This window comes from Gallus gallus, chromosome 4 (genome assembly GCF_016699485.2).
Source record: "Gallus gallus isolate bGalGal1 chromosome 4, bGalGal1.mat.broiler.GRCg7b, whole genome shotgun sequence".
Classification (NCBI taxonomy): domain Eukaryota; kingdom Metazoa; phylum Chordata; class Aves; order Galliformes; family Phasianidae; genus Gallus; species Gallus gallus.
In genome coordinates, this window is record NC_052535.1 from 279,996 (window position 1) to 307,786 (window position 27,791).

Below are 27,791 nucleotides of genomic sequence, written 5' to 3' on the forward strand. Positions count from 1 at the left end.
TGTGACTCCAAAATGGCTTCCTCATGGGCACTCTTCTTTTCCAAGAATGAAAGTGTTCTACAAGTTGGAGTTCTGTGTGAAATCACAAACTGTAGATGTAATAAATATCAGGTTTAACTGTTGTTTTATAAGCAGCCCTCTGAGAGCTCTGCTGCTGCTCTCACGCTGAGTTATGTGATTTCCCGAGGGTGAGGCTGTACAAAGGTTTGATAAAACTGATGGCGGTGCTTTGTTAGCCAGCACGTTCCCAGGAGGCCACCATCCATCATAGCATCCAATCACCGTCAGCAAGGATTCTGGCTGTGGTCTGTGGCCGCCTAATGCACCTGTTTGGGAAACTCAGATCAATCTCTGAAGGGAAGTCATCGTGCTGAGCCGTGTTAAAGCACCAAGGCAGGCTGGAGGGCTCACAATAAAATCAGATGGGCTGTGAGAAAAGGAGTCTTGGATTATTCAGCGCAGCCAAGGTAATACAATGAGTGGAAACACCCAAAAGCACCAGCTGAGTTAAAATAATGGTTAATTACGCATGCTATAACCTACAGGATGGTAACAAAGCAAGTTCTGAGCGATTACCCAAGGCTGGCTTTATGATTTTCTAAGAATGCAAATAGAAGTAGGTGGCATTGCTTTTTCTGGGAGTTACACACAGCACTTTTGCTCTTAATTCCAACAGTTTCAAAATTCCAGTTCAAACATTTTCATCAGATCAAACATTTTCTCATATTTTGCCCATCAGTAATAATTACATCCCCAAATGCTCCATGCAGTCCTTTTGATTGGTCTGTGACCTCTGTCTTCTCTCCAGCTCTGCAGGCACAGAGCAGTACTGCCCACCCTTCAGTGCTGCTGTGAAGAGGGCTTCCCTCCAGGAGTGCTTTTGAGTACTCTGCCTCGCTCTCAGATTTGGCCAACAGCAGTGTATGTGTGTTACACTCTCACGTGAGCCCAGCATTGCCAGGAATAGCATCAGCCTTCCTGTGTTTCTACAGAACGCTGTGGTAGCATTTGTGATGATTTTTCAAGTGATAACATTTAATTAAGTCCTTTCTATCTAAAAATCTGCCAGTGCCCTACTGACACAGAGCCCATTCCTTGGTTCCCTCACACCCAGGCAGGCTGTGCTTTGCTCTGAGCGGTGCCATCCCGCTCTGCAGTAGAACTCCAACTCTTCTACCAACTGCCCAACAATTGCTGATATTGATTCCCTTCCTTGTGTCTGTGAAGTAGGCAGTTTGTCATCTCTTCATGGATAAGCACCAAGTCCATACCCAGCTATTACTTAAATTGGAAGTTTTAAATCTAGATTGGATTGCAAAACCTGCAGGCTCATTCACTCACCCATTTTTATCTCTCTCCCTTAGTACAGTGTGGATAATTTGTCATTTTTCCCACCTTTCTCACTGCTTTGCAGGCCCTGTGAGCCTTTACCAGCTCACCTGGAAGCCATACATATGTATTCTGGCAGTTGCTTTTACATCACTTTCCCTCCATGCAGAAACCACCATCATTTATAAATGCCCAGTGAAGCCTGGGAACCTTCAGCTTGTTCTCTGTCCTTTCAGCCTAAGAGTGAATCTGTAAAGGAGCACATCAAAAATAAATCCTATTGCTAAGAGCTATGCAACAAAGATGAGCTTTCTTTGCTGTTAAGAAGTCTTTTAGAAGTTCAGAAAGCAACAGCTTCTGCTGCCTGCTCAGCCCATGGCATCTCCAGGTGCTGTGGCTGTGTAATTGGGCTGTGATTGCAAGGCACATGCTCTGACAAGCACTGAACAGTCTGATAGCAGCTGAGATTTCATGCTGCTTGTCTGTAAAACCATAAGTGTACAAAATACTTGCCATAAAAAGTAACCAAGGAGTTGGAATTTTCTATTCCATTGCATTAAAAATGATCATAATGCTGAACTCTATCTGGATGCATCTAACTTGCACAAAACAGCCTGTATGGACCTCCTGTGAGACCAGCTGTAGATATAAGTGCTCTACTCAAAATAAGTTAATTAAAACATCACTCAGGAGGATATGCTTTAAAATACCATTCAGGGGAGAAGGAAATAAGGCATTTTAAAGCCTGATGAAAGCCTGAGGGTTTACATATGTTCTTTTGCACCTCTCCAAGGTCTATCCTTAGACCACAAGATGAAGGCAATTACCCAGCTTTCTGCAAGCTAAAGATAAATTATAAAACTGGATGGGGATGGGAGGAGCTTCATCACATCAGCAGTGATGGATCTCCTCCCTTTTAATTCCCCACTGAAGCATTACAGCACTGCTCAGTTGGTCACCATGAAATGTGCTTAGCTACATCTGCAGAGCACAGTTTAGAGAGGCAGTAGATAATTACCTGATTGAAAGCCTACAGTGCACTGGCAGACAGGGAGGATTCACAGTCACAGACCTGAATTGCAGCTCATCTGAGTTTCCAATTAGATATCTCACAGGCAGTGATTTTAATTTATCTCATGAGCATACCCAAGACAAACCACACGTGCAGAAAGCCAAGGATTCCCCTTCAAAATTACTGTAAGGCTCTTTGAAGGTGGTCACACACCAATGAATGGCTTGGGAAAGTCAAATCCCTGGCCTACCATCATGGCTCAGTATTCAACTTGGGGACTCCTGCAGGTCTGGCAGGTGGGGAGCATTCATTATGCTCATTAAGTGTAAACTGTTTCTACTTAAGTGAGATTGTGCTCTGGGGAAGATAATCTTAGAGATTCTTACAGCTAGTCAAAACATGCCATCATATGTTCAGTTCCCAATAATCAAGAGAAAAGATAAAATTTAGCAATGTATTAATTGGAATACTGAGGAATGTGCTCTAGGATAAAACTGTTTTATCCTAGTTCTGAGCTCCAGGCAAACATGTAAGAGCAGAGATAAGGGAGTCTGCTGCATTCCCTGACTTGCTCTCCTTGTGGCACTGAGTGAAACCCAAGCACTGATCCCCCCTGTCACACTGAGTGGAAGCATCTTGATAAAAAGAAGTAAAAATTCAGATAAGCTGCAAACCTTATGTATTCCACTGTCTCAAAGATGGCCGTTTTATCCTCTTCCTTCATGTATTTTCTGTCTTCTCTAATATTTAAAAGAAAATCAAGTTTGGCAGAGAAAAGAGGTCTCATATTCTGCCTCTCCACCAGCATGGCCCTCTCAGCATGCCTCTGGTGTGGGACTGCTCTGAGTGCCTCATGGTCACAGCTGCAGGCTGACATGATGGGCACCGAGCTGTGTACGTGGTAACAAAGGCCGTAGGAAACCCCATAAGGCTGATAATTTGGAGCTGAGTTAGAAGCTTTGGAGCTGAGATAAAATGGAGCTGAGTTAGCACAGAGGAAATACTCTTTTTCATCTGAGCACCACCAATTAGAATCGCTGATCAGATACATTCTTTCAATATAGCTTTTGCTTCATCAGAAAATAAACATTAAATACATTATTTTACTCAAGCAGCCAGCACATGAAAAAAGCAAATTGCAGTTCACCCCACACAGTCAAAAAGGTTGTGTAACATTCACAGTAGTTACTGACCCTTCAAATAACACTTAGGGAAAGTCATCCAATGGCATCTGTCACAGAGGATTCTGGTCCATGCTGTGACTGCTAAGCAGACTCCCATCCTGGGAAGGAGGAGCCGCCCCTACTCTGTCCACTTGTCATCCATGAAATCCCTTCAATTCCATCTGCACCCGGCTTCCAAGCCAACATCTGCTGCCAACATTTGTGGCAGATCACCTCAGCCCGCTGCTTCGGGTCCAACCATTGCAATAGCCCTGGATGTCCCCTGTTCAGCCCTTCCCAAAACACTATCAAAACATCTGGCTTTGCACCAACACTCCTCACAAACACTCCAACACATGTTTTTCTTTACTGTCAAAGTGTTCAGAACAGACATCAACATTCCTTCTGTGTCCTATGTTTCAGCTCTGAGAAGTTGGTTGTGTAGAAAACAGAGGGAAGAAAAGATCACTATTCTCTAAGCTGCTAATTAGTAACAGACCAGCCGAGCTGGAGCCTGGAAATTCAGGGCTGGTTTTGCAGCCACTTGGCCTGCTTATTCACTATAACAGAAATGGCACTAAAAACAAATAAATTTCCTAAGCCAAATGTTTGTGCAGAATTACTGCCCCTGATTATTATTTTTTTTCCATGCACGCAGGAAACTTCCAATCTTCTTGAAACCATGGCCAGCTGCTCAGGACACCATTATTGCTGTTTTACCTCCCAGCAGCTCCAGTGGCCAGCATTTGCTTTAGAGGAGCACTTTCTGACACATATCAAGGCACAGCCGCAGGTCACAGGATGAAAAAGACATCCTTTGTTTGCAGGCTCCTGAGCCTTGTTGTTTTCTTTCAGGTTGACTCACAGCAAATGTTCCAAAGTGACTCAGAAACAGCCAATATTTAATTACGAAGACATTCTGTGCAAGCATCTGAGGTTCAGCAACTTAAGATGGTGCTGCTGATAACAATAACTTTGCACTTATAGCCACTCTCACTCAAGAATCTCAGGGTAGTTTCAGCATTACTCTGTTAAGCTGGCTGAAGGGGTATCAGAAAAAAACATCAGAAGCAGGACCCTCTGCCCAGCTTGGGAGAAGTTTGGATGTGATCCAGGTCTACTTTGCTTCACATTGTTTATAATTTAAAATTCCTAATACCTCCTGAAGGCAAGATTTACGTGCAACAGAGCTGCGCTGGTAGTAAGCTGCATAATGCCTTCTTTGGCAGTGTTAGGACTGCAGTTGTTTTGAATGTACGAAATGAGACATCCTGTTCCCAACAAGATTTTTAGTTTTGATCTTTCACAGGGCAAAACTCTGGGAAACTGCTGGAAAGCACAGACAGTAAGACTGCCATTCACTTCAAAGAGGTCAGAATTGGGACTAAAGACAGGAATAACCTTTTTCAGCTCAAGTCTTTTTTTGAGAAATTAGGTGTGTTTTCCCAAATTTCAGCTTAGTCTCTGCTCAGCATCGTTAGAGCTCCTGGGGTGCCTCATAGGCTACACCTGTGCTTCCAACAGAGCCTTCATCTCAGCTGAGCTAAAGGAAAGTGACAAAAAACAGCACATACATCAACCACGTTCCTCCAGCAGATTGCTCCTCTTTCATTCACCTTCTCCTTGGTGCCAGCATAGAGTACAGAAGCAGCACAGCCTGTATTGTATTCTATTTTTGTTTTATTATTTATTTATTTTCCTGGGACTGCTTCTTGTTCTGTTGTCAGTATAATCACAGCTGTTCTTGTTCTGAAACATTCAACAAAGTCCCAGGTGCTTGTTGGATGGAGATGATAATTAAGGTACTGTTTTGTGAAAGAAGTCTTGCTTTAAGATAAGCAGCTCCTCAAGCGTTTGGACTTCAGGAGAGGCTGTGTCACAGTAAATCATAGGGCTGTTATTTGAAAGCAAACTCCTCTCTTTTGGCAGCCTGAGGAGCTCTGGAGGTGCTGCATTCAGTCAGCTCGGCTCTCTGGGAGGTGGGTGGCTGCTGCTGGTTTTGCTTTTCTTCTCACTTTGGGTTTCTTCCTCCTTCTCTGGGGGAGAAGAATTTTAGGTTATCTTTGACTCCTGAAAACTGTTTGTTTTTTTCTTTCTTTCTTTCTTTCTTTCTTTCTTTCTTTCCTTGTGGGTTTCAGGACTATTGCTATGGCTGTGTGATTAATTGATGAACAAAGAAACCATAGGCCAACAAAAAAGAACTTTGTGTTTGTTTAATTACTGAGTCCTTCCAATCTGAGGAGCAGTTCCATAGTCCAAATGACCCATGGCAATACAGAGCAGAAGAGAGAAAATGTAGGAAGCTGTTATCTGTGTTGGAAACCTTCCATCCAGGAGCTTTCACAGAGATCTTGTATCTCTACAAATTCTGAGAGCTGGGGAAGATGTAATGCAATATCAGACTTAATTTCTTTCTCTTATCCTGCAGTTCCTTACTTTTAAGCACCTCTTCCAAGCTGAGAGCATCTTGAATTTCTAGACACAATTGTAGCTCTTATAGGAAATTACTTATCGTGGTGATTGCCGCCCCAGCAGCATCATTTCCATTTGAAATTCACCAGTTTTAAAGAAATGAATTACACTATAAAAACTTCATTCTCTTTCTAAAGGCACACGGGTTCTTTTCAAGCTGCATTGTAAAGCTGAGCCTTCAGGACAGTTTGACTCACTAATTTCTCTTTCCTTAATACGTACCTCCCTGCACCAATGGGCCCTGTTGTCAGGGATTCAATCCTCAGTTTTTCAAAGAGCCTAACATTAAAAAAATAAAATAAAATAAAAAATGAAAAACGAACAAACTTTCATCTAATTTTAGGAGCGCTTTTGTCTTTATCACGTTAGGTGCTTCCAGGACAATGTGTGGTTCAGAGCTCACAATGGCTCCTGCTGAGCAGCCTCCCTACTGATTCACAGCAAATTTTACATCAAGAAGTTCCTCTAGTCTCTTACATTGGTTGGAGGAGGTATGGGACTCTTTGCACTCTCACTTGTAAGTCACGTGGGTTAGGTAGTATAAAGCCATTGGCAATGCACCAGCTGAGTAGTGAGGAGAAAATCCATCCATGTAACTCCTTAGAAAAAGGACAATTTCCCAAGTGGGCTCGGGGGAAGGTGTGAAGCCAAGAGAAAGCTTTTGTGGGTGTACAGCTGGCGCAGCTGAGTTAGACCTAATGTAGGATGTCTGGCTTCCTCCTCCCCAAAAAGCAAAGGAGAAAGAGGCAGCAGGATCCTTGAAAACAACAACTGGAAGTTTGGATGTTGGACAGAGAAGGCAGCAGCTGTGTAATTTTGCATATGAAAGCAATTTAGGAGGTTTTTGCTCATTCTTGTATCATAGCACATCTTTTTGTGCTACTGCTGTAGCTACAATTTGGCTGCACTCTGAAATGGATCAGCAGGAGGTGCGGGTCATTAAAAAATCCTTGATCAGGCACAGCAGTGGCATTCATCCAGACCCCTCCTTAAGGAGATGTGTAGATCCAGGCTGAGAGGTCCGCAGCCTCTTGCAGCCACCTCCAAGCGCCAGCAGCTAGGTGTGCACACCTCTGCAGGGACAAACGTGAGGTGCAGGCGTGCTGCTGGGCTGCTTCCAGCCCACAGACCCTTGCTGGTGCCTGGTTTCAGAGCACCAGAATGAACATTGCTGCTTGCCAGTCGAGTCATTTGGAGCACAGACAGCTATTCTGGGGGTAGGACTCAGTCTGATAATGGTGCCATTATCAACATTTTACACTTTTTGCCTTATGGAGCATGTGGTGCCTCTATCCCTGCTTTTGGAGATATGGGGCTCCTGGATCATTCATGAGCATGATTTGAGCATCTGAATTTGAAAGAAAGTAGTAGTGTGGATTTTGTTCTTGAAAGCTTGGAATGTTAGTGAGCACAATGGATGTGACAGTAAAGTTAAGGAGAGGAAATAATGCACTGGGCAATTCAGGATTTGTTGTGATTATTGCAGGAGAAATGAATGAAGTGCAGATGAAAATGAGAAGACACTGCAGGCAAGGCTTTTTTTTTTTTTCCTGTAATATGAATACAAATTAATATCAGTGGGAATAATCATTGATGTTTCAAAAATTAACCTCAGAAACACAAATATTTCAAGAAAGAGAAAATAAAAAATCTCTGAGTAAAAGCCACTGAAAGAAGCTGGGAGTATCAGAAGGACTAAAGGATGCCAGTGGGAGATGTTTGGGCTAGAAGAGATGTAGGAGGATCTGTAAGGCAGATGAGCCCTAGTTGGATGAGGCTGAGCTGAGCTGCCTCCAGGGAGCCCTCAGAAGTGTTTCAGAGCTTCTCGCTTCACATTTCCTTTCAATTTCTGTCTTCTGCATCACTTAGTAAAGGAATTTGGTGGTGCTTTTTGTTTCCTTTTGAATATTTGTAGCTGTTAGTAAAATCAAGCAGGATTTCTGTTATTTCAGAAACTTCAAAGCAGTTTTAATCTAGTGCAGCTTCAGATCTATAGTGGGCAGCAAACTGATGCATGTGGACTTGCACTGTGGATGAGGGGTCTCTCTCACATCCCTGGTCTTCGGGGCCAGTGACCACGTTTCTCTGCACCTCATAACAGGAGATGACCCTGGAGATGAATGAGAAAAATGTGCAGTAGTAGTATAGAAAAAAATGTGAATGAGAATTCAGATCGTTCTTCCATGAACCCACAGTGTTGGGGAAGAAGGAAAAGGAAACCCCTTTTTCACTTCTACTTACTAGTTAGCACAGGTGTGGTACTGAGTGTCCCTTATCCTCTTCCCTAAGTCCCTTGTGATTTCCTTTCCCACAGACTGTTTTGGGCCATGTATCTCATGCTTCATCCTTCAAAGCTATAACTGCTTCTGTAGTCCTGGCTGTTTGGAAAAGATGCCTCCAGTGAGGGACAGCCTAGGGATGGTATCTCCTACAGCAGCCTTACAAGGCAGGGGATGCCCTCACTGTGCCAGAGCTCCACAGTGTGTCTGTCCATCCTGGGGCTCACCAGCTATTCAGTGAGCAGCCAGCTGGGACCTGTGAAATGTTTGGTGAGCACAGCCTGGTGCCAGGGAGGTGGCAGCCAGCTGAACGATGAGATGTTAGCAGTGACACTGGCAATCATGTAATTTTACTGCTGCTCATCCGCAGCCATACCACCAAAGGACCCGAGCAATATCGAAACTCTCTGTACAAGCAGTGGAAAAAAGCCTAAGTTACGATAATTTGCTGTCAGTGGTGGGTTGCAATATTTAACATATTTAATATTTCCAGAATATTTATTTTTCTGGAAACAGTGCTGGCACATCTAGTGTGACAACAGCCTTATGATCAGGAGAGTGATTGGAGTGGATGAAAAGTCCCAGATCTCTCAGCCTGTCATTGCGGGAGAGGTGTTCCAGCCCTCTGATCACCTTCATGGCCCTGCTCTGGATGCTCACATGTCTGTGTGCCTTCACCAGGGGAGGGCTGGTTCAACACAGCAATGAAAGTAGTTCTTGGCTCCTTATGCACACATCCAGGATAACAGCACCCATCTGGTCATCCCTTCTGCTCCCTCCATGAACTCACTGCTCCCCAGGATAGCTGTGAGAACAGAAGCTCAAACCTCACTTCGAGGAGATAGGCAGTCTCAGCACCTTTCTTTCCCATTGCTCCTCACAGAGAGGATTTTATTTTCTCTGTGAACAAAGACATCAAAACTGTGCAGCACCCGTTCACCTCCAGGCAAGTCGTTTCTCTGAAAGGAAAGCAGAGCTCGAGGAGGAGGACCTGAAGTTATTAGTGACAATTTCTTTGGAGCTACTGCTTGAACAAGCTGTACTCCACCCACTGCCTTTGCAGCCCAGCACCTTCCCATTATACAATTAACTTCTCTCTTTGTTTGCTGATGCCACCTCTTCAAAGGAGTAAGCAGATAGAAATTGCTGCATCCTCTGGATGCTGGTGCAGCATCTGCAGCCTGCGCTGGGTGAGGGCAGCCCCAGCCCACCCCAAATGCAAAGCAAGCTGCACTCTGTGCTCCCAGCAAGGCTGAGCAGCCTACGTCAAGTCCCGGGTTTGGATAAAAGGAAAACGATGATCTCAGTAGCAGGGCTTCTTTTGCTGAATTTGGCCCTGAGGTGCAGTTATCAGCTCTGGAGGCATCAAGCACTGTAATTCTCAGCAATGTGAGGTAAAAGCTGGTGGGAGAGCAGACACAAAAGTCTGTGATAGCAACACTTCATCTGTTCTGGTTGGTCATGCTGAGCAGCTGGGTGTGAGGGGACCTGTGTCTGGCTCAGCTTTGTTTGCTGCTGTCAGAAGCAGAACTCTGCTTCAATTCAAGATGATTTTCTGGATAGTTTTGCTTCTCCTTCGGGGGTTGGTTCTTATGTTTTTTTTTTTTTGTTTTTTGTTTTCTTAATAATATGCCTTTCCCCACTAAAATCATAGACAAACCTGGCAATAAGGGGAACTAGCAATTCCACATAAATTTAAAAGCAGCACAAAGAAATGCCCTTGTCTCCACAGCCCTGTTAGCAGGGATGGAAGTGGATGTGCAGTGACTGTGAACCCTGGGACAGAGATGCTCTGAAGAGTCCCCACTGTGGAGGGTCATTTTCCTGAGCATTCTGCTGGGTGCTCCAGGGGGAGTAAGTGGGTGTAAGTGGGTGTGAGGGCTTCAGGAAGGCGCTCAGAGCACTGGCAGGCTGAGCTGGGATTTGACTTCCCTGGACTGGAACCCTGCCACAGGAAGAACAGGCTATTGGGAGAGAGGGGCTTTGTTTTCTACCATCTCCCTCAGAAGTGACAGCCCAAAGTACACAATGGTTTTAAATAATTTTCCTTGGTTTTGCAGACATCCAGACGTGGGGTAGCGAGCCAGCATTCACAGGCTGTCCCTGCATGTCATCTGCTTCGGCTGTGCTGGGATCTCACTGAACCCAGCAGTCACCCTGAGTGTGGGAGCATGAAAAGAGAAGAGGGAAAATAGAACTGCGCTTGATTTCATTGAAATTTGGAGCTGACAGAAGCTGAAACAAAGCAGAAATAATGCAGGCCATTGTCTGTGAAGTGCATGGAAAGCTGCTCTCCTTTACAGCAGACTTTAGGTCTGAGCGCAAAGCCATTCATGCTGTGAAGGTTGAATCCTGGCAGGTCAGTGACAGCGCTGGGTATGACACCATGTTGGGTATGACTGTGCAGGGTAACAGTATGTTACCACAGGCAACAGCAGCCACAGGAACTGAATGCTCTTCAAGGCCTCTGTGTCTGATTTCTTTCCTTTCTGCAGAGTCCCCTCTGCCCGGCTCTGTGACTGTACCCCACCTCTCTGCCCTTCTGAGGGATGGGGCTCAGCTCCAGTCTGACCTCAGTCCTGAGAGCCAAAGGCATTGCTGGCAGCTTCTTCAGCTGATGCTGAATGGGTGAAGAGCTTTAGTTTTGTGCCTGCATCACTGAAGGTGGCATTAACTGGATGCTGAGCTGAGTCAGCAGGCATTGGGAAGGAATCCTTAGCGGTGTCAGTGGGGGGTCCTGTCTGGGTCGGAGATTAATCACTTTGTCAAGGGTACAGAGTGCTGCACGTGGAAGGGACACACATTTAGAGGCTGCACTGACTCATGGCAGAGTTCGCAGAGCTGAGATCAGACTGCAGAATTATTACTTCCTAAATAAGCTCTGTCTGCACTGAATGCATCGGTGTTATTGCCATCAGCAGAAATAGAAGGAATTAGCTGTCAGGGAGTGTTTCCAATTTAAATGTTAGCAGCTGTTATTATTTCAGTGTGGCAAATTTTATGATTTTGCCTACAAGTCTGCTCTTGGTAAATTAAAAATAATTATGTAGCAGCCAGATTGTATCTGCAATGGGTCTCAGTTATCAGGAGAGGAAAACAAGAAGAGGACTGCCCAATGTCAGTGGGGGTGAAGGGATATGCAGACCAGAATTGATGTTGCCAAACACTGCAGACTGACCCCAGGGGTCCCCTGCAGCACGCAGAGCTTTGGGTGCTGAGCACCTCACGTGGAACTGCTGTGCACTGCATGGCTCTGCACTGTGTGTCTCATGGCACTGCTCGCTTTGCCTGAATCTGTTCTTCACCTCTACATAAAAATAGTGGAGGTTTTGAATTGTCAGCATGTCTCAGTTTCAGAGCTGCGTTCTTTAATTCGCAGTCACTCCATTATCATCAGTCCTGGGGGGTCTATGAAATCTTTTATCACATCCGTGTAGTGTCCTGCACGATATCTGTGCCTGCTAATCCTCCATTTCTCACTCACAGAAGCAGTACTGCTCACTGCAAATGAAGAGGAATACAGCATCCTCAGGACATTAAAGCAAATATACAAGGTAAGAATCCCAGACCAGAGCTTTCAAGGACTGTTCAAACTTTTATTTGTAGCACAGCTGCTGAGTAAAGGGAAAAAGAAATGAGGGATTGGTATACAGCTCAGATTGCTTCTGCTCCTTCACCAAGCTGTGTATTTAAAACAAAAGAGCAAACTGTTGGCATCTCTGGAGAACTGCAACTTTCCAGTACGCTGTCTGATGCAATTGGCACATTGATGGGAATTTTTATCATTTAGACTTAAGAAATGTAATGGTTGAATTTTCTCCCTCTTGTCCACACTCAAGCAATGAAACATTGCATCTTCCCCAGCTGCTTTCAGCTCCAAATTGCAGAGCTCAGACATCTTCCCTTTCAAACCAGAAGTCCTTGATTGGCTTTTGCAGCCACCTGGGTTCACACCCAGAACTGCTGTGCCCTGAGGACGCTGGGTGGTGCCCTAAGGATGCTGCCCACTCCCTGTGGTTCTCTGCTGCTCTCCGCTGTATGTCCTGAGGTAGGGGGAAATGGCTCAGATTGTGAATGTGTGAGCAGCTTTACCTGGAGCAGCTCTCATGACCTCTCATGTGCTGCGGGAGGCCCATACCCAGCACCAGTAAGTGTGCCTGTAGAGAAATAGGTGCACAGCTGGGAAGCAGAGAAATGCACCTGTTGAGAATGGTAGGAACTTTGGAACTAGCAAACCATCTAATGCAGTGGCCTTGTATATTCAGTATCACTCTCATATTGAATTAAAAAGTATTTACATACCTCACAAATATGGAATAGAATAACTTGTAGGAACCTGCAGAGACAATCTTATGCAGATTTGCAAGCTCATTATGCAGGTAATGAAAGCGTTTTCCCTCTGCTAAGCTTGTTACACAATGTCACTTTTGTCATTGAATTCTGACTTCATCAGCCAAGCACGATCCTGACAGCTGATGCAAAAATCATAAATGGGTTATGTATATTAAAATAGTTTTCATGATATTGAGAAATGAATGAAGATATCGCTATCTGGGACTTCAGTTGCCCTGAACAATTCATCTGCAGACCCACATCTGTGTAAATGCTGTGACTGCTCCCACTGGCATCATCCAAGAATAGAAGAACCTTCCTAGTTGAAGTACAAGATATCACCATCAATTCATTTCACTTTGGGCCCCCAGCACTGCTGACTTCCCCCTCTGTGGTCCTGGCAGTGCTTTGCCACTGGGATGTACCTGCAGTACCATTAAGGGTGTCTGCCCTTAGTGATGTATCTGCCAGGTGATGTCCTGGCTGCCTCTGGGCTTTCTTTGTGCAAATCTTGAAAATAGAATTATAAATTGTCTCTTGAACTGTCTATTCCTCTTGATTAAACAAGCAGGGCTAATTACAAGATGAAGCCCAGAATCATCTGCTAGAAGAAGGGTCTTTGTTAATGAAATCCATTGATAATGAAACTAATGATGTCCAGGGCTCAAGGCCATCCTTGGTGATGGATAGTGCTGGTTTGTGAGTGCACAAAGTGATTGTATCTGGCTCTGGCCTCTCCCCTCCCAGGCAGTTATTTGTGATTGGTTTTGTTTCACCACAGTGCACAACAGGGTAAAGAAGAGATCTCTTTTACACCTCTGCTTACACTAGAATTACACCTATTTTACTCCTCTCTGAATTCAAGTATCTACATCCTTCTACTGAGAAAAGGAATTATGGAAATGAAGGCATCTTAATGTGTTTTCTTTCTTTCTTTCTTTTTTTTCCTTTAAATCTTCACAGGAGTGGACAGGAACAAGCACTTAAAAATGCACGCTGCTAAGACTGTGATAACAGGATCTGGGGAGAAAGGCTTCATAACTATCAGTTTTTGGCATGTAGTTCTGTACTGTCTGGTAATGAAGATGAATCATATCTTTTGAAACCCTTTCTTTAAAATTAGCTTAAATGAAGGTGCAGGAGTGAGTGTTCTTGACCCTGGGCACTTCTACAGAACGTACAGTGAAGGTGATTGCTGAATTATGTGGCTGATGTTTGTGAGATGGGAAAAAGTCCCTGCAGACACATGAAAGGTATCCTGGAACTAAGGCGGGCAGTGATGTGCCCGTGACAGCTGACCTCATCCTGGCTGGGTGGATTTGTGCCCTTACAGAGCAGAAGTGAAGAGGAAAAAGCTGCAGCAGCCCCCTGTATGCTCACGCCCTGAAACAGCTGCACATTGGGCTCAGTCCCAGTGACGGGACATACAGCAAGAACACTCATGGCAAAAGACATTCTGAATGGCCAGAGGTGTTAAGAATTGCCAAGACAGTGCTGGGATGCCGAGTCTACCAGAAAGGTGAAGCTGCCTTCGTCTCCAGCACAGCATGAAACCCGACTGTTGACACTGCTCTGGCAGTGGCCCACCTGCTGGCCACAGGGCTCTGAGCTAGAGGATGGCGCTGCTCTGTAGGTGGATTCATCTGGAGAGGAAGGGAAGAAGACAAAGGATTCCTGCCCTTGCTGTTTCTGCCCTTCTGCTCCTGCTCTCCCACCCTGCCTCGGTGTCCAGCTGGCCAAGCTGCATTAGAGTTACTGCGGACACCCAGCAGCATCCTGGAACTTCTGCTCTCATTTCCATGTTGTATTTCAGTTTTTATGATGTGCTCTGCATCACAGGGGTATCGTGAAGGAGACAGTGCCAGGCACAAAGCGGGGAGCTCACCCGAGGCAGAACACTTCAGATAGTCTCTGTCTGCAGAAGCTCTAGAAGGCAGCAAAAGGAAGATGCTGAAATTTAGTAAAGAGGCTGCAGCCCACCAAGCTTTTGTGCTGGGTACACAGAAAGGAGGGGGGGGAAGACAGGAAAGAGGGAAGATAAGGGCACATCCATCTCTCTGTATTTTGCTGCTCTCCTAGAATCTGTGGATGCCAGATACTCCAATCACCTGTCTGTGGGGCTGCAATCCATCTCAGGGTGAGCTGGGAGGAGATACACTATTGGCTATTTCATATGCAGTGTGTCATCTGGCAGGCTGTATATATAGTAAGGAAAGCAGGGACCACTCAGACTCTGAGCAAAGCTGCTTCCAGTGAATAGCTCAGAGATACTCTGTGGATGGTAAGAAACGGGAAAGGCTTCCTTTGTATTTTTTTGGTTCTGATAAGCTCTGAAAACTGTTAGGAAATGCAGTGCTGATTGGTGAAGGACAGTGGAATAGCAATAAAGCATTTTTTCAAGGAGAAGTTGTGGGAGAGACGAACAGTACCAGAAAGGAGAACTTCTCTAGGATTTCCTCCTACATACAGAGTGGAAGTGTTTGGGGATATTTCAGCATCTGAAGCAGCTCCTGTATACAGGATGTATGGGACTGAAAAAGAAGAGCAGTACCTGGAGAGTCCTGGAGCACAGCCGATGCACAATCAGCACAGGAAGAAGGACCCGTTTGTCAACTCCTTTATGTGATTTGCAACTGCAGGGCATATTTTTATAGTGCAAGCATGCATGTTCCTCCCTGCAACCACTGACTGTAGCACCTGAGCTCCCAGGAAGAAGGGCAGAGAAACGTGCTGCTGGCCCCGGGGCAGCGCTTCCTGAGCCATGAGCAGGCGCATGTGGTTCCCTCTGCAGTACATCTCCAAACCCTTCTGGAGAGCAGAGAATCACACCAGCAGGAGCTTCCTCTCCACACGGTACAGCTTTCCGAATCAGTCCTTCTTCCACAGTGATTTGGACTTGGAAGACCTGGGGGACTTTGACAGTGGGACCAAATATGAGGGTGAATCCCAGAGCAGGACGGTGCAGGCACTGCTGATCATAGCTTACTCAGTGATCGTCTGCATCTCCCTCTTTGGAAACACCCTGGTGTGCCACGTGGTGATCAAGAACAAGAGGATGCACTCTGCCACCAGCCTCTTCATCGTCAACCTGGCCGTGGCTGATGTGATGATCACTGTCCTCAACACCCCCTTCACACTGGTAGGATCTGGGCAGGGCTCTGCGGGGTGGGGGGACGTGGAGCATGGAGGTGTGTGCATGCATACATCAGCACCCTGCTCATACACAGAACTTTGTATCGGCTCTTTCCCCCTGCTCTTATCTCCTGGGCAAGCTGTGTGCTGTGCCCTGCTCTCCCCAGCTCCCCCCGTGCAGATATGGGTTTGGTGCAGAGCAGGTGCTGCATGCTCCCATGTCCCAGAGCCTGCTGGGAGGGCCCCCCTCCTGGTACTCTCCCCTTTCCAGGATGGGGAAAATATTGGGGGGTCCTGCTTGTGCTTTAGTGGGGAAGGGAGCTGGGATATGTTTAGCACTTGAAGGCACAATTAGCTGTTGATTTGCTATGGAAACGATGCAGACAGAGTCACTGCTTGTGAAGAGCACTGCAGGGGAACTGTGAGGTCTGCGCTGCGCCGTGCAGCTCGGTGCGCCTCTGACCAGAGCTGGGAGTCCTTTGTTTGCTCCCAGACACTAAATAATGGTAGCCATAAAGAGAAAAACAGAGTGAGGTGGGAAGAATAGGCTGCTGCACTGCCTACAAGCGATGCAGTGCAGGACTGTCTGTGTAGCTGAGTTTGGCAAAGTCCTCTGGTTCCTAAGCATCCTAAGTGTTCCTACTGTGCTCCCCAGCCCTAGCTGCCCACGGCTCTCTTACACCTTCCAGAAGCACTCCCTATGTTGCTGACTTGAATTCCCCTTTTCTTAAACCAATCCTATTTCTTTGGTGGGGTTTCTCTGCTTTGCTCTGCTGGGATTGTTCAGGGAGGGGACAGTGCGAGTGTTGGCACAATGGTTACATATTGGCTGTAGGTAATTAAGTAACTGTAATCCCTCTTAGAAAAGAGCTTTACATCAACTTTAGAGGAGGAGAACATTGCTACAGTTTCATTGTCAGAGTCATTGTTACTGAGTTGTCTCTACGGGAACATAATTAGAATTAAAATGGTAGATAAATTGAAAGTATTAGCTAGTCTTGACTAATTTTCTGTGTGGATGTGTGTGCTGCAGTAAATGTGCCTTATTTCAAATTAGCTTAATCTGCCTCCAGAATGAGTTATATTAAATGCTGTGCAGTAAGGAACAGCAACGTGTGTGCAGGGAGCAAAACAACAGCAGGTACTTGGAATAACTGCCTCTGTAGGAGAGCCACAAGAAGCAGTGCCTTCCAGGAATCCATATGGAATGGCACTGAGCCTTTCTGCTGTACTCTTGGGCTTCAGACTCCCCACGCCCTCCTCAGCAGCAGTGGGATTTCATGCCTGGTGCAGATAATGTGGGCACCAGAGGTCAGATCGATGAGGAGGGCTCATTTCCTAGTAAAGCGTTAGTTGCTTTTTCAACTGGAGGGGAAATTTTCCCTCCATTTGTCTAAGCTAGCTGTCACCTTTGAAATTGGTGTTGATGTATCTCAAACAAAGTGATAAGAGGGGGCCAGCCTTAGAGATCAGTGCAGAGCGTGACGCTGCCATCCCCATCCCCTGCTGAGTGGCCACGAGCTGCTGGGGATGCTCCCAGTACAGAGCACCAGCTCCATCCCAACCCCTCCACAAGTTCTTCTTCCACAAATTTATCTCTGAGTTTTGAACCTGTGGGAACTTTATCATGGCGTTTCTTCCTTACAGTGCTCCTAGGAAGCCTATTTGCAACCCTTCAGACAATGCACAGTTCTAATCCATTGTTGCCTGCTCCTCAGGTGCGGTTTGTAAGCAGTACGTGGGTCTTTGGAAAGCTGATGTGTCACATCAGCCGGTTTGTGCAGTACTGCTCTGTCCATGTGTCCGTACTGACCCTCGCTGCCATCGCTCTGGATCGTCACCAGGTACGATGGTGGTACACCTAACAGCTGTGTTTGCTAGAAGGTAGGGAGATACGTGTTCAGGTTTCAAGTTCCAGTTCCTGAAAACCTGAGTTGTCTTGGGAATGAAGGATTGGGGCTGAGGGATTCTGGCTTTCATGCTGCTGGACAAAATCCTGCTTCTTTGTGATGATGGTGGTCAAACTAGAGAGGCTGTGGAGTTCCCATCCCCGGGGATATCCCAAACCCAACTGGAGGCAGCCCAGGGCAGTCTGCAAGGTATTCTTTCTTGCAGTGCTGGAGCCTGCAGTAATGGCTATTACTGATAAGCACAACAAATGGCACAGAGAAGTTTAAAATAGTAACTGATTCCACTCCGAATGCCTGGGATGTGCTCCATCTGGTGTTGGAGCATAGATCATCCATTCCCACCCCAGAAAGTTGGGTAGTCTGCTCATTCTACAGGCATTGCAGTTCCTGGAAGAAAATTCTGATAATGATGCATTTTAATTAGTAGATTCTTTGTTAATGGCCAAGCACGACTATACATTAAGAAGTGTTGGTTTAGCTACAAGCAAACACAAGAAGTGCTGTTAAATCCAGAGCAGTAAGTTCCCCAGAACTGGAGTTAGCCAGCAGGGTCCAAGGAGATACAAACAGGAGTAAGGGGACATTGCTGAGCAAAGAGAAAGCAGCTCTTGCCTCTAGAATTATTGTTAGTCGTGAGAGGTGGCAGAGCAGACGTGCTCCAGGGGAACTACAGAAGCTTGGTTAGGCAGGTATTTATAATGAGATTAGAAAAGGCATGCAAAAAATACCAAGGAGTTTATCAGCCAAGACATCACAGGGATGACATGGCAGATCCGTTTTCAATTGTTACTTAATTGCATAATGTGTTCATTTGTAGTCCACCAGAGCTCAATGCTCATCTGGCTTGTATGACATCTCAAGTCAAACTGCAGTGGTGCTGAGCGTGTGTATCTGCTCAGGGCCCTGGGATAACAGCAGCAGGTCACACTTGCATTGCTCACTGAATGTTCCAGACTTTATCCTCTCAGAACTGCAATAAAACCAGACCCTTCTGTCCACCTTGTGACACTGGGGATGCAGAGCTGACACAGCATTTCAAACTGCAGTGTGGGGCTGCTGAAAGAGTGACCAAAACATTGGAAAACAGCCCTCCTCAGCAGCAAACACTGCACTCCACCTCTCCGTACCCAGTACTGCAGGGGACAAGCTGAACATGGAGACCAGCTTTCAAGTTTATTAGTGCTGTGTTAGCCAAAGATTACATGGCACTATAAAGTTCTCAAGCACCATGTCATATTGCTGTGCAAGTCCACCAAATGCCAAATGTGAGTACCACAGCTGCCATCTGTATTTGAGATCTGTAGTAAATGAGAGACATTTTGTGCTCCCCATGGTACAAACCAGAACAGACTCCTGGCTTTCAACTTCCGTCACGTTTAATGTCTGAGTGTGCCTTCCTGTTCTGGAAGGCATGCATGCTGTTCAGTGTCAGATGCTCTCAGCTGGATGTGGGTAAAACAAAGGTGCATTTTCTTTTCTGAAATCTGAAACTCATTTTTATCAGTTGAGGACACACTTTAAATCTGCTGGACTGGTTGTTCTCTGCAGGTTATCATGCACCCCCTCAAGCCACGTATGTCCATGGTGAAAGGAGGGATTTGCATCATTATCATCTGGGTTATGGCCAGCTGCTTCTCCCTGCCTCATGCCATCTATCAGACCCTGACAAGATTTTATATTGGGTAAGACGTTTACGGAGTGCTCTTTTATATGATGTACTCAGTTTAGTCAAGGCCACGCAGATTCTAATGCACGTTTCTCCATCTGAGTTACTGGAATAGGAGGTATGGGGAAGCAGAGAAGCCTCCCTTGGCTTGGAGTGGGTGGTGACTTTCTCTGGAATGGATAATGAAAATCAATGAAATTGCTTTCAGGCTTGCTGTTGGTTGATGCTGGCTCAGAGGTTCAGCACAGTCATTTGAGTCAGGCACAGAAGAGAGATAGTCTTCAGCATTAGAGGGCACAATTGCCAGTATGGATAAATATTTCATTTATTTTTTTCTGAGGATATGTTTAAAGTATCTCCACTGAGGCCAAAGCTCAGACTTAATGTAGAATTTTCCATCAGAAGAAGCCCTCTCCCATGTTACTGAATGAGTTCTACTGCCTGTACCTTTACTGAGATGTATAAATGTGCCCTCCATACATTGTGTGATGTGCGGTGGGACTGACAGCTCTCTCTCTCTGACCCCAGGAACAGAACAATACGAACGGTTTGCCTCCCCAGCTTCCCTCCTCCCGCTGACCTTTTCTGGAAGTATTTGGACTTGACTACATTTGTTCTCTTGTATGTTTTGCCCTTGCTTGTCATCTCCATTACCTATACCATGGTGGCTAAGAAGCTCTGGCTGAGAAATGCCATTGGGGACATCACCATGGAGCAGTACTATGCCCATCAGAGGAAGAAGAAGATGACACTGAAGATGCTGATGGTGGTGGTGATTGTGTTTGCAGTGTGCTGGTTCCCTCTGAACTGCTACGTGGTGCTGATCTCCTACAGAGCCATCCACAGCAGCAATGCTCTGTACTTCGCTTTCCACTGGTTTGCCATGAGCAGTACTTGCTACAATCCCTTCATTTACTGTTGGCTGAATGAGAACTTCAGGTCTGAGCTGAAGTCCCTGCTGTGTGTGTGCCGGCGGAGGAGCGCAGCCCAGAGCCATGCCCTGCAGTCCATTTCCCCTCCATTCAGGCCAGCCTGGCTTGAGAGCTGCCGGCACAAGAGAGGCAGCACCTGCCAGAAAACAGCACCATCCCAAAGGAATTCTACCAAGACAGACATATCCAGCGTTCAGCCAATTGTGGCAGAACACTAACCCCAGTCTGATGGCTGGGCAGCATACAGTCTGTCCCAGCTGGGGGAATTAAGATGTTGGTCAGCAGTGATAACGGTGTGGCAGCAGCTCAGCAGGATGCTGCACTTTGAATGGGTAAAGCCTGCACTATAATGCTAAGATAAACAGTTTTTAAAATCTGAAGCTGAAAAAGTTGGCACAGGGTTTGTTTGTAAACCTTCATGCCCTCCCCCTAGGTAATAAGGCATCTGATAACATGCCTACTGTGTAACCTGACTAAGAATCCTCACAAGCAGAAGCCTCACCAACTTCAGGCAGTGCTGTGCTCAGGGCTGTGTGGCTCCGTGCCTGGCCCTGGGATCACAGGTGCCCTCACCTCCAGGTGCCAACTGAGCCACATAGCAGTGTTATCCCATTGGGAGCTGCCAGACCTGGCCTGTTAATTTGGTTCATTTTCAGCACTGACACAGCACCTGCACCCCAACATGGACCCCAGGCCTTTATTTTGAGGAACAGAGGGATGCGCAGGGAGGCGTAAGTATGTAAGCACCGGGGGTGGGGAGAGGTGTTCACCCCTGCAGGGCGATTCTCACTTTAACTGTGAAAAAAAGAGATCTGTAGGTTCACTGCAGAGGTCAGCTTCCTCTCCTGCACGCTGCTGTGAACCTGTTGGGCTGGTAACCTGAATTCAGGCTCAGCTTTGGATTGCTGCTATTGCTAAGTGATCCAGTGCTAATTGTGCAGGAGATGAGTTTGCTACTGGAGTAATGGTGAGCTGATTGGGTAACTGTGAAGCCGGTAAAACTACCGGTGACCTTCCTTCATTGTACGTTTTGTTCATTTTTTGAATTCTTGGTCACTGACGCACACCTGAGAATTGCTCCCTGATCTTATCCTATTTCCTATACAAGCGAGGCCAATCTGTCACAAAGCCATTGTTGGCACAGATGTCAGTGTCTGGTAAGGTGAGAGTGAATCCAATGCTTTACATGACAAAGTGAGAACCCATTATTTTTTTCTGAGAAAAAGATTATTTGGCTTTATGGAATGGAAAATCGCCCTCTGCAGTGTCTGTGCTGGCTCTTAATCTTTCCCTTTTTCTCTTTTATTTTTAATATTATCTTGCTGAGAAGTGGTCCAAGGGTAAACGGGTTTTCTGTGATTTACCCCAGAATGTTTTGATGAGGAATAGAGCAGATGTTTCAAGTGGGAAAAACTGTTTGCCCAGTGCAGGTAGCTGCCAATTCAAACGTCACAGAATGGTCTGTGGCTGCAGGGAACTTTTGTATGTTTTGCTAATGCAAATCTCACTTTGCACCTTATTCCCCAAGGGAAGTATTACATAAATGAGGATGACAATGAAGCAGGTCTCATCCACATAAAAGCTTCCATAAAACCCAGAGCTGAGATACTAAGAGTTAATGAGTGCTTCTGAACCACAGCCACTGAGAAGCCCAACAGCTAGCATCACTAAACAGCGACAACAAGCTTCAGAGTGTTCCCAGAGACACTCCTATGCGATTACTGGAAGAGGGTTAGCACAAAGGAGATCGCCTAATATCAGATCAACATCTTTGTAAGTGTTTAAACAGGTCTGCAGTGATCGAAGGACTTTTGTCTCCCATTCTAAAAGCATCTCAAGAAGCAATTTTCTCACCCTTTCATTGAAAATAGAGTGAGAAGTGAACTCTCCTCCTTTTTACAGTGCTTTTGTTTCACGCCCACTTCCCTCCTGCTTTGATGGGCTGGTAGGAAATGACCCGGATGGGGACGGGAAGGCTCATCCAGGCAGGATGAACTAGGCTCAGCTCTCCGTGTAACTTGTGCTACTGACCTCACCTCAGCGCGTGTTGGAACTGCTTCCGGCACTATTATCCTTTAATGCAAAATCCAAAGATACATGTGGTCCTGAGAACCAAAACCCAATTACAGAGTATACTGACAGTCAAAGCCCTTCGTGTAGCACTGTGCACACGACCTAAATACTGTTTCCAGTTACCACTGGATGCGGTTAGTGTAACATTTGCTGCAGCCCAGAAAGAACTTCTGCGGGTGCTCTGCAACACTCCCAGGTCTGGCAGTGACCAAAGCACTTCCTTCGGGTCAGTGCCCCCTGTAAGGACCATTTTCCCCCATCGACATTTCAAATACCTCCTGATGAGCGCAGAAAGTGTGGCTTATGCAGCTGCTATGGCTTTATCCTGCATTATCATTTCAGGTGATGAGGACCGGTGGTTGCTGCCTCCTGATGGGTTCTGAGCAGCCCAAGCACCCACCCTGGCCCGTGGTCTGTCTAGCAGCTTGTCAAAACCTGCCTAGACCTGAAAGCGTGGAGCCTGGCAGCAGATGGAAGTAATGCGGCTCATCCCATTTTACATCTCTAAAATTAGGTGTTGGTCTAGGCTGTATCATTTCCTGCCTTAGTCAGTACAGATAGTGAAGTGGGCTCCCCATCAGCACCTGCTTTCTTGCTTTATGGTGGGAGACAATGGCTCACATTGTGCAAGGTTGGGTATTAGGAAACATTCATTCTCTGAAAGAGTGGTGAGGCACAGGAACAGACTGCCCAGGGAGTGGTGGAGTCACTGCCCCTGGGGGTGTTCCAGAATTGTGGAGATGTGCAACTGGGGACGTGGTCAGTGGGCACGGTGGGGATGGATTTGGCTTGGTGGTCTGAGAGGGCTTTTCCAGCCTTAATGGTTCTGTGATTCCATGATTCTTCTGCTCTTTCTCAGCCAACAGGAGAAGGAGGAGCTGCCTTGGAGCTGGCAGGGCTCAGTATTGCTCTGCTGCGAGCACTGCTGCCTAAATTCAAACTCCAGCTCATCTGGTCAATCCCAGTGCCCTGCTTTGTGAGCTACCTTGTTGAAAGAGTTGTACACAGAATCAACATATTTTCTCTTATCAGGACGAGGTATTAGTTGTCCGTCCTCTTGTTTTTCACGGAAGGAAAAGGGCAGGAGCAGAGCAAAGTACACCGTGGAAATCCACGCGCTTCAGGCGCTGCGGGGAGCGGCGGGACGACGCCGCGCCTGGCCGCCAGGGGGCGCCACCACACCACACTGACGCGCTCGGCCGCTAGAGGGCGCTGTGACACAGCGTTCTCGGCTGGGCGCGCCCGGCTCCGCACCGCACTTCCCACATAGCGGCGGCGCTCCGCGCGCTCCCCTCCCACGGGCGCAGCGCCGCGCAGCCCCGACCCGCGGCACGTGGGTGCGGTCAGTTCGGGCTGCTGTGAACGGGAAGGAATGAGGCTGTCGTGCACTCAGACATCTCTTTACAGCGCCGCTTTTTCTGTAACTCTGTAATAGGATGAGTGAAGGACTTCTCCGAGAATTTGTAAAATCACGTCGGGATGTGGTTAGACGTCAGAAATACGGCGTGAGCTCGGACGCCGTGTCCGTGTCCGTGCTGTGCTCGGCTCCGATCGCTCCTTCACGCCAGGGCTGTGGCTCTGCAGCGCTGCCCGCTGCCCTGGAACTGATCCGCGGGGCTTCAGACATAATGCGTGCGTGAGGAGTTCTGTGTCGAAGTTAAAAGGACGCATTAAAATAAATAAGATAAGGTATCCTGACTGCGAGCTCCTAATGCAGCCCAGGCAGATAACTACAGTGGAACGCGAGTTCTCAGCAGTGATAGCGCAGGTCAGCAAAGGAAGTGAAGCAATTATGCTCCAAATACTTTGCTGATGGATCTCAGCGAGCTGGGCCGGCAGGCAGACTTCGGCAGAGCCTTTTGTGCTCCCGACCATAGAAAACAATCAATAGAGAAGCTTAACTTCCTGGGCCTGCGCTGAATGCTAAGTTAGCAAAAGAGTACCTCATTATTGTACTACTTTTTACAAGGAAACAGTGGGCAGAGGAAATGTGACTCAGTGCAAACACTGGGATAAAAAGGTACTGTGCAAATGAACAAACAAACCACTTGCAAGCAAGCTCCGCTGAGCGCCACTGTCACATTCTTTTTGAGTCTCAGGGCATTTTAGGAGCCGTTCGTTATTCTAAAAATACAGCTAAAAATAGACCTGACGTCTCAATTGCGGTGCTCAGCTAAAGCTCAGAGCCAAAGAACACTGATTCATTGAGTCCAATCCTTTGGGCCCTTCCAGAAAACCACAAGGTAGGTGACAAAGTTCCAGTGAAGTTGATCCAAACGTTGACAACATCGGCCTTTGTCCTCCAGCAGTGCCTCTCCTTTCCAGATTATGACTATTTGCTAGTTAGAATATTGCAACTAAATATACACAAAAGCCAGAGATTGCAAAACAGTCGCCCTGGGGATGTTAAAACAAACAGAAATCCCACATGTATTTTTCCTCTTTCAGTGTCTGCCAAAGTCTGATTGCTGCTCTGAAGGCTGCTTTGTGCCATCTTTTTTCTCCATTTCTTCTCATGAATGGACTTCTGTCCACTCTTCTTCTATGTCCTCCACCTCAGGCTTAACATCGTAAGACTCCGTGTTTTTCATGTGGAAAGCCCAAGGTGTGCAAGGTTTGCCTCCCTCAGCTCACTGTCAGAGGAAAGGATGCTGAGCACATGTGCAGAAGGGATCAGAACAGAGACATGGCCTTTGTCTGCTGGGAACCATTGAAAAAAAAAGGGGTAACTAAAGAAAATTCTGTGGAGGAATGGAAAGTAGAGCAATGACTCTCATCAGAGGAGGGGATGGGTGATGCTGCAGGCTGGAGGCTGGGCTGCCTTGAGAGAAGCAGAATGAAGGGCACAAACCTTACCCTTACCCTTACCCTGCTTCCCCTACCACGTCCATCAAAGCCCCATTTTCCCTTGTTTTAGCAGCTGACAGTCAAGGACATAAACTTTGTCTCTTTTGAGTTAATGCAGTGGTAAAACTCCTGTGAAGGAGCACAGCAAAAATCACATCCACAGCTCACTAAAACCTACACACCCTCAATATTGAGAGCAACTGCTTCATGTTTGCAGAAGTTCTGGGAGTGCTTGAAGTGCTGAATGCTGCTGTTCTGTGCTGCTGCTGTTCTGTGCCATTCACTCTTCCGTCCCCTCCCACAGATGTGCTGTCTGTCTCAGTGTGTCACTGTACTGACAGGCAGACAGGAGCAGTGCAGTGCCCAGCAGCACAGCTGCTCTGCGTTTGCAGCCTGGGGCCACATCTCGCCCTTCACCTGTTGGGCTCCTTTGTTACATCAGTACAAGAGAGAAAGTTTCAGCATTTCATGAGGCACAAAAATCCTTACAGCTTTCAGATGAAATGTAATGAAAGAACAAAGCACACAATTCTCATTATATATTTCATTTTTATTTTCCTCTCCTTCGTCGTTTCTATCTGAAAGGAAAAAAAATAATTCATGGGATGCTTTTAAAAATACTTAGAGCTTGCCCTCACAGTGTTGGTACTCAGTCATGAATGGAGAGAGAGGAAAGTCATGGAAAAGCTGGAAGTTGATAAATTCAGAAGTACTGGCCAAACAAGATTGCTCCGAGCCACTCAACCCGGCTGCTCTGCTTGTGCAGAGTGGTGCTTCAGGGCACAGGGGCTGAAGGCAGCCTTCCTTTATGTTCCTTTATGGGAAGGAACAGTTCTGCCAACATCCCAGAACTGTCCTTTCACCTCCTCAAAGCAGGACCCAAGTGGGAGGTGCTGGCCGTGCCCAGGGCTGGCTGTGCTGTGTTCCTCTGGTGCCCAAAGCTGTGCAAAGCTTGGGGGGTGTGGATGCCACCTTTCCCCCTTTGCTTTGCATTGCGTTGCTGAGGATGTGGGGAACCAAAGCTGGAGCAGGAGGGATGTGGATGCTGCTGCAGGAGGGGAGGCTGCCATTGGTGCAGCAGCTGCTCATGCCCAGAGGGGACACTCACCTGTTTGTGTCAGAGCAGGTGAGGCGGTGTCTGGTTAATTGAGGTGCATTACTTTAAAAAATGAGGGCTTCTATTGTCCCAAACTCAAAATGTGCACCGAGGTTAACAACATGCTGGCAGCAAACTGAGGCTGTGGATGCTGCTAAATGAGGTGAGGAAAGGAATCGAAGCCCGTTGATGATCAGGTGTGTCTTTGCTAACCTAAACCACTCTATGACTCTGATGGCTGCCAGCTGAGATGGTGGCAGTCCTCTCCAGGTGCAGCTGCATGCACCCCAGCAAGCTGCATGGTGTTACCACTCAGTCACCCAGAGCTCATTTCCATGAGCCCCCACCTCCCATAGCTCCCCAGCACCTGCTCTGTTCTCAGCAGGTGGCAGAGCTGCTACGCTCTGCCTGCAGGGAACGGGAGGTTGTTTATGCAGCAATTTCTTCTGTCCCATTCTTTTGTGCCTCTCTTCTGATGTCCTCAGTTGGTTCTCCTGCCCTGCAGGAAGACTGATAATGATGGGCTTGCTTTAGGAAGCTCCAAAGAGTGGATGTTGGACCATGTTCCTGGGGGTTTTGTTGTGAGAGATATCAAGAGGAATTTGGGGGAAGCATCCTGTATTTGGGGAGAGTCAGGAACTGTGTGCTGTTAGCCTGGGTCCAGCTGCTAGCTGAAGTTTGAGGCTCTTTGCTGTGCCCTGTGCCTCCAGCCGCAGCTTCAGGTGCTCTGGGATCCCCTTCTTGTGGCTGGAGCTGAGCTCTGCTTTGCTTGCTGTCCCAAGGGGAGATGGCTCAGCCTGCACAGCTCACGGCTTAGACTGAAAGTTGAAGGGGTATTTTTACTTCAGCTGTGGTTTCTCTTTTAACAGAAGAGGAGCAAAGCTCAGCTTTGCCCCAGGATGTCTGTTTCTTCCTGGAAGGATTTTAATGTTTTACTCTCTGCAGTTTTGCAGTCTGACTGTTGACATGGTCACTACTGCAACTAAGTATGATTTTCCCCTTCCTTAATTTGCCAAAACTCTACTGGGCTTTAACAGCAGCTCCTGAAGCAAGGTACCTAGCAACACGTGCTGCCTTCTGTCCTCACTCTAGGAAACTCACACTGTGAAGTACTCAGCTCTGCAGGAATTACTCTGTATGTATAAATGTCAGTTCCATTTTCTTCATGGCCCAACATTTCTTAAATGAAAGGAACCTCCTTCTTCCTTCCTGGTCTATTAAAACATTTTTCCCTCCTAGTTATCACAGCCTCTTTGTGACTACCTGAGGAGATAGCCCCAGTACCTCTCCAGCTGAGGCAATGCAGGGCATGGTGTTCACCTTTCACGTGGAGCCCTGCTATTTTTATATTAGAGCATCCTGGACCCAGGTTTACTTTTCCCTTCTTAATGTATTTTGTTCATTTACAGATGTAGTGGCAATGCTGAGTCATGGCCTGAAGCAGTGATGGAGCACCTGGGGGGGAAGGCAGGGCCAGCCCAGGGGAGCTCAGGTGCACACAGTGTAGCTGAGTGATGGAAGGGGTGGAGCCAGGATCCACCCCTTCCC

General features: G+C 46.9%; 1 protein-coding gene across 3 annotated transcripts; it reads left to right on the top strand.

Annotated features, from left to right (window-relative positions):
* Nucleotides 1-3,335: 3,335 nt before the first annotated feature.
* GPR83L (G protein-coupled receptor 83) lies at nucleotides 3,336-27,784 on the top strand. 3 transcript variants are annotated; one of them, XM_046940302.1, is made up of 7 exons: nucleotides 3,336-5,483; nucleotides 6,346-10,614; nucleotides 11,742-11,809; nucleotides 13,551-15,726; nucleotides 17,438-17,563; nucleotides 19,178-19,311; nucleotides 19,824-27,784. In XM_046940302.1, exons 4-7 carry the CDS (start codon nucleotides 15,349-15,351, stop codon nucleotides 20,443-20,445), a joined length of 1,260 nt encoding a protein of 419 aa, XP_046796258.1. In that variant the 5' UTR covers nucleotides 3,336-5,483; nucleotides 6,346-10,614; nucleotides 11,742-11,809; nucleotides 13,551-15,348; the 3' UTR covers nucleotides 20,446-27,784.
* Nucleotides 27,785-27,791: the final 7 nt, after the last annotated feature.

Bases quoted from the DNA above. Each gene is read 5' to 3' on its own strand.
- GPR83L (XM_046940302.1), top strand. From the start codon at position 15,349: ATGAGCAGGCGCATGTGGTTCCCTCTGCAGTACATCTCCAAACCCTTC. The intron at 15,727-17,437 runs GTAGGATCTGGG...CCTGCTCCTCAG, and splicing joins TCAACACCCCCTTCACACTG to GTGCGGTTTGTAAGCAGTAC. The intron at 19,312-19,823 runs GTAAGACGTTTA...CTCTGACCCCAG, and splicing joins CTGACAAGATTTTATATTGG to GAACAGAACAATACGAACGG.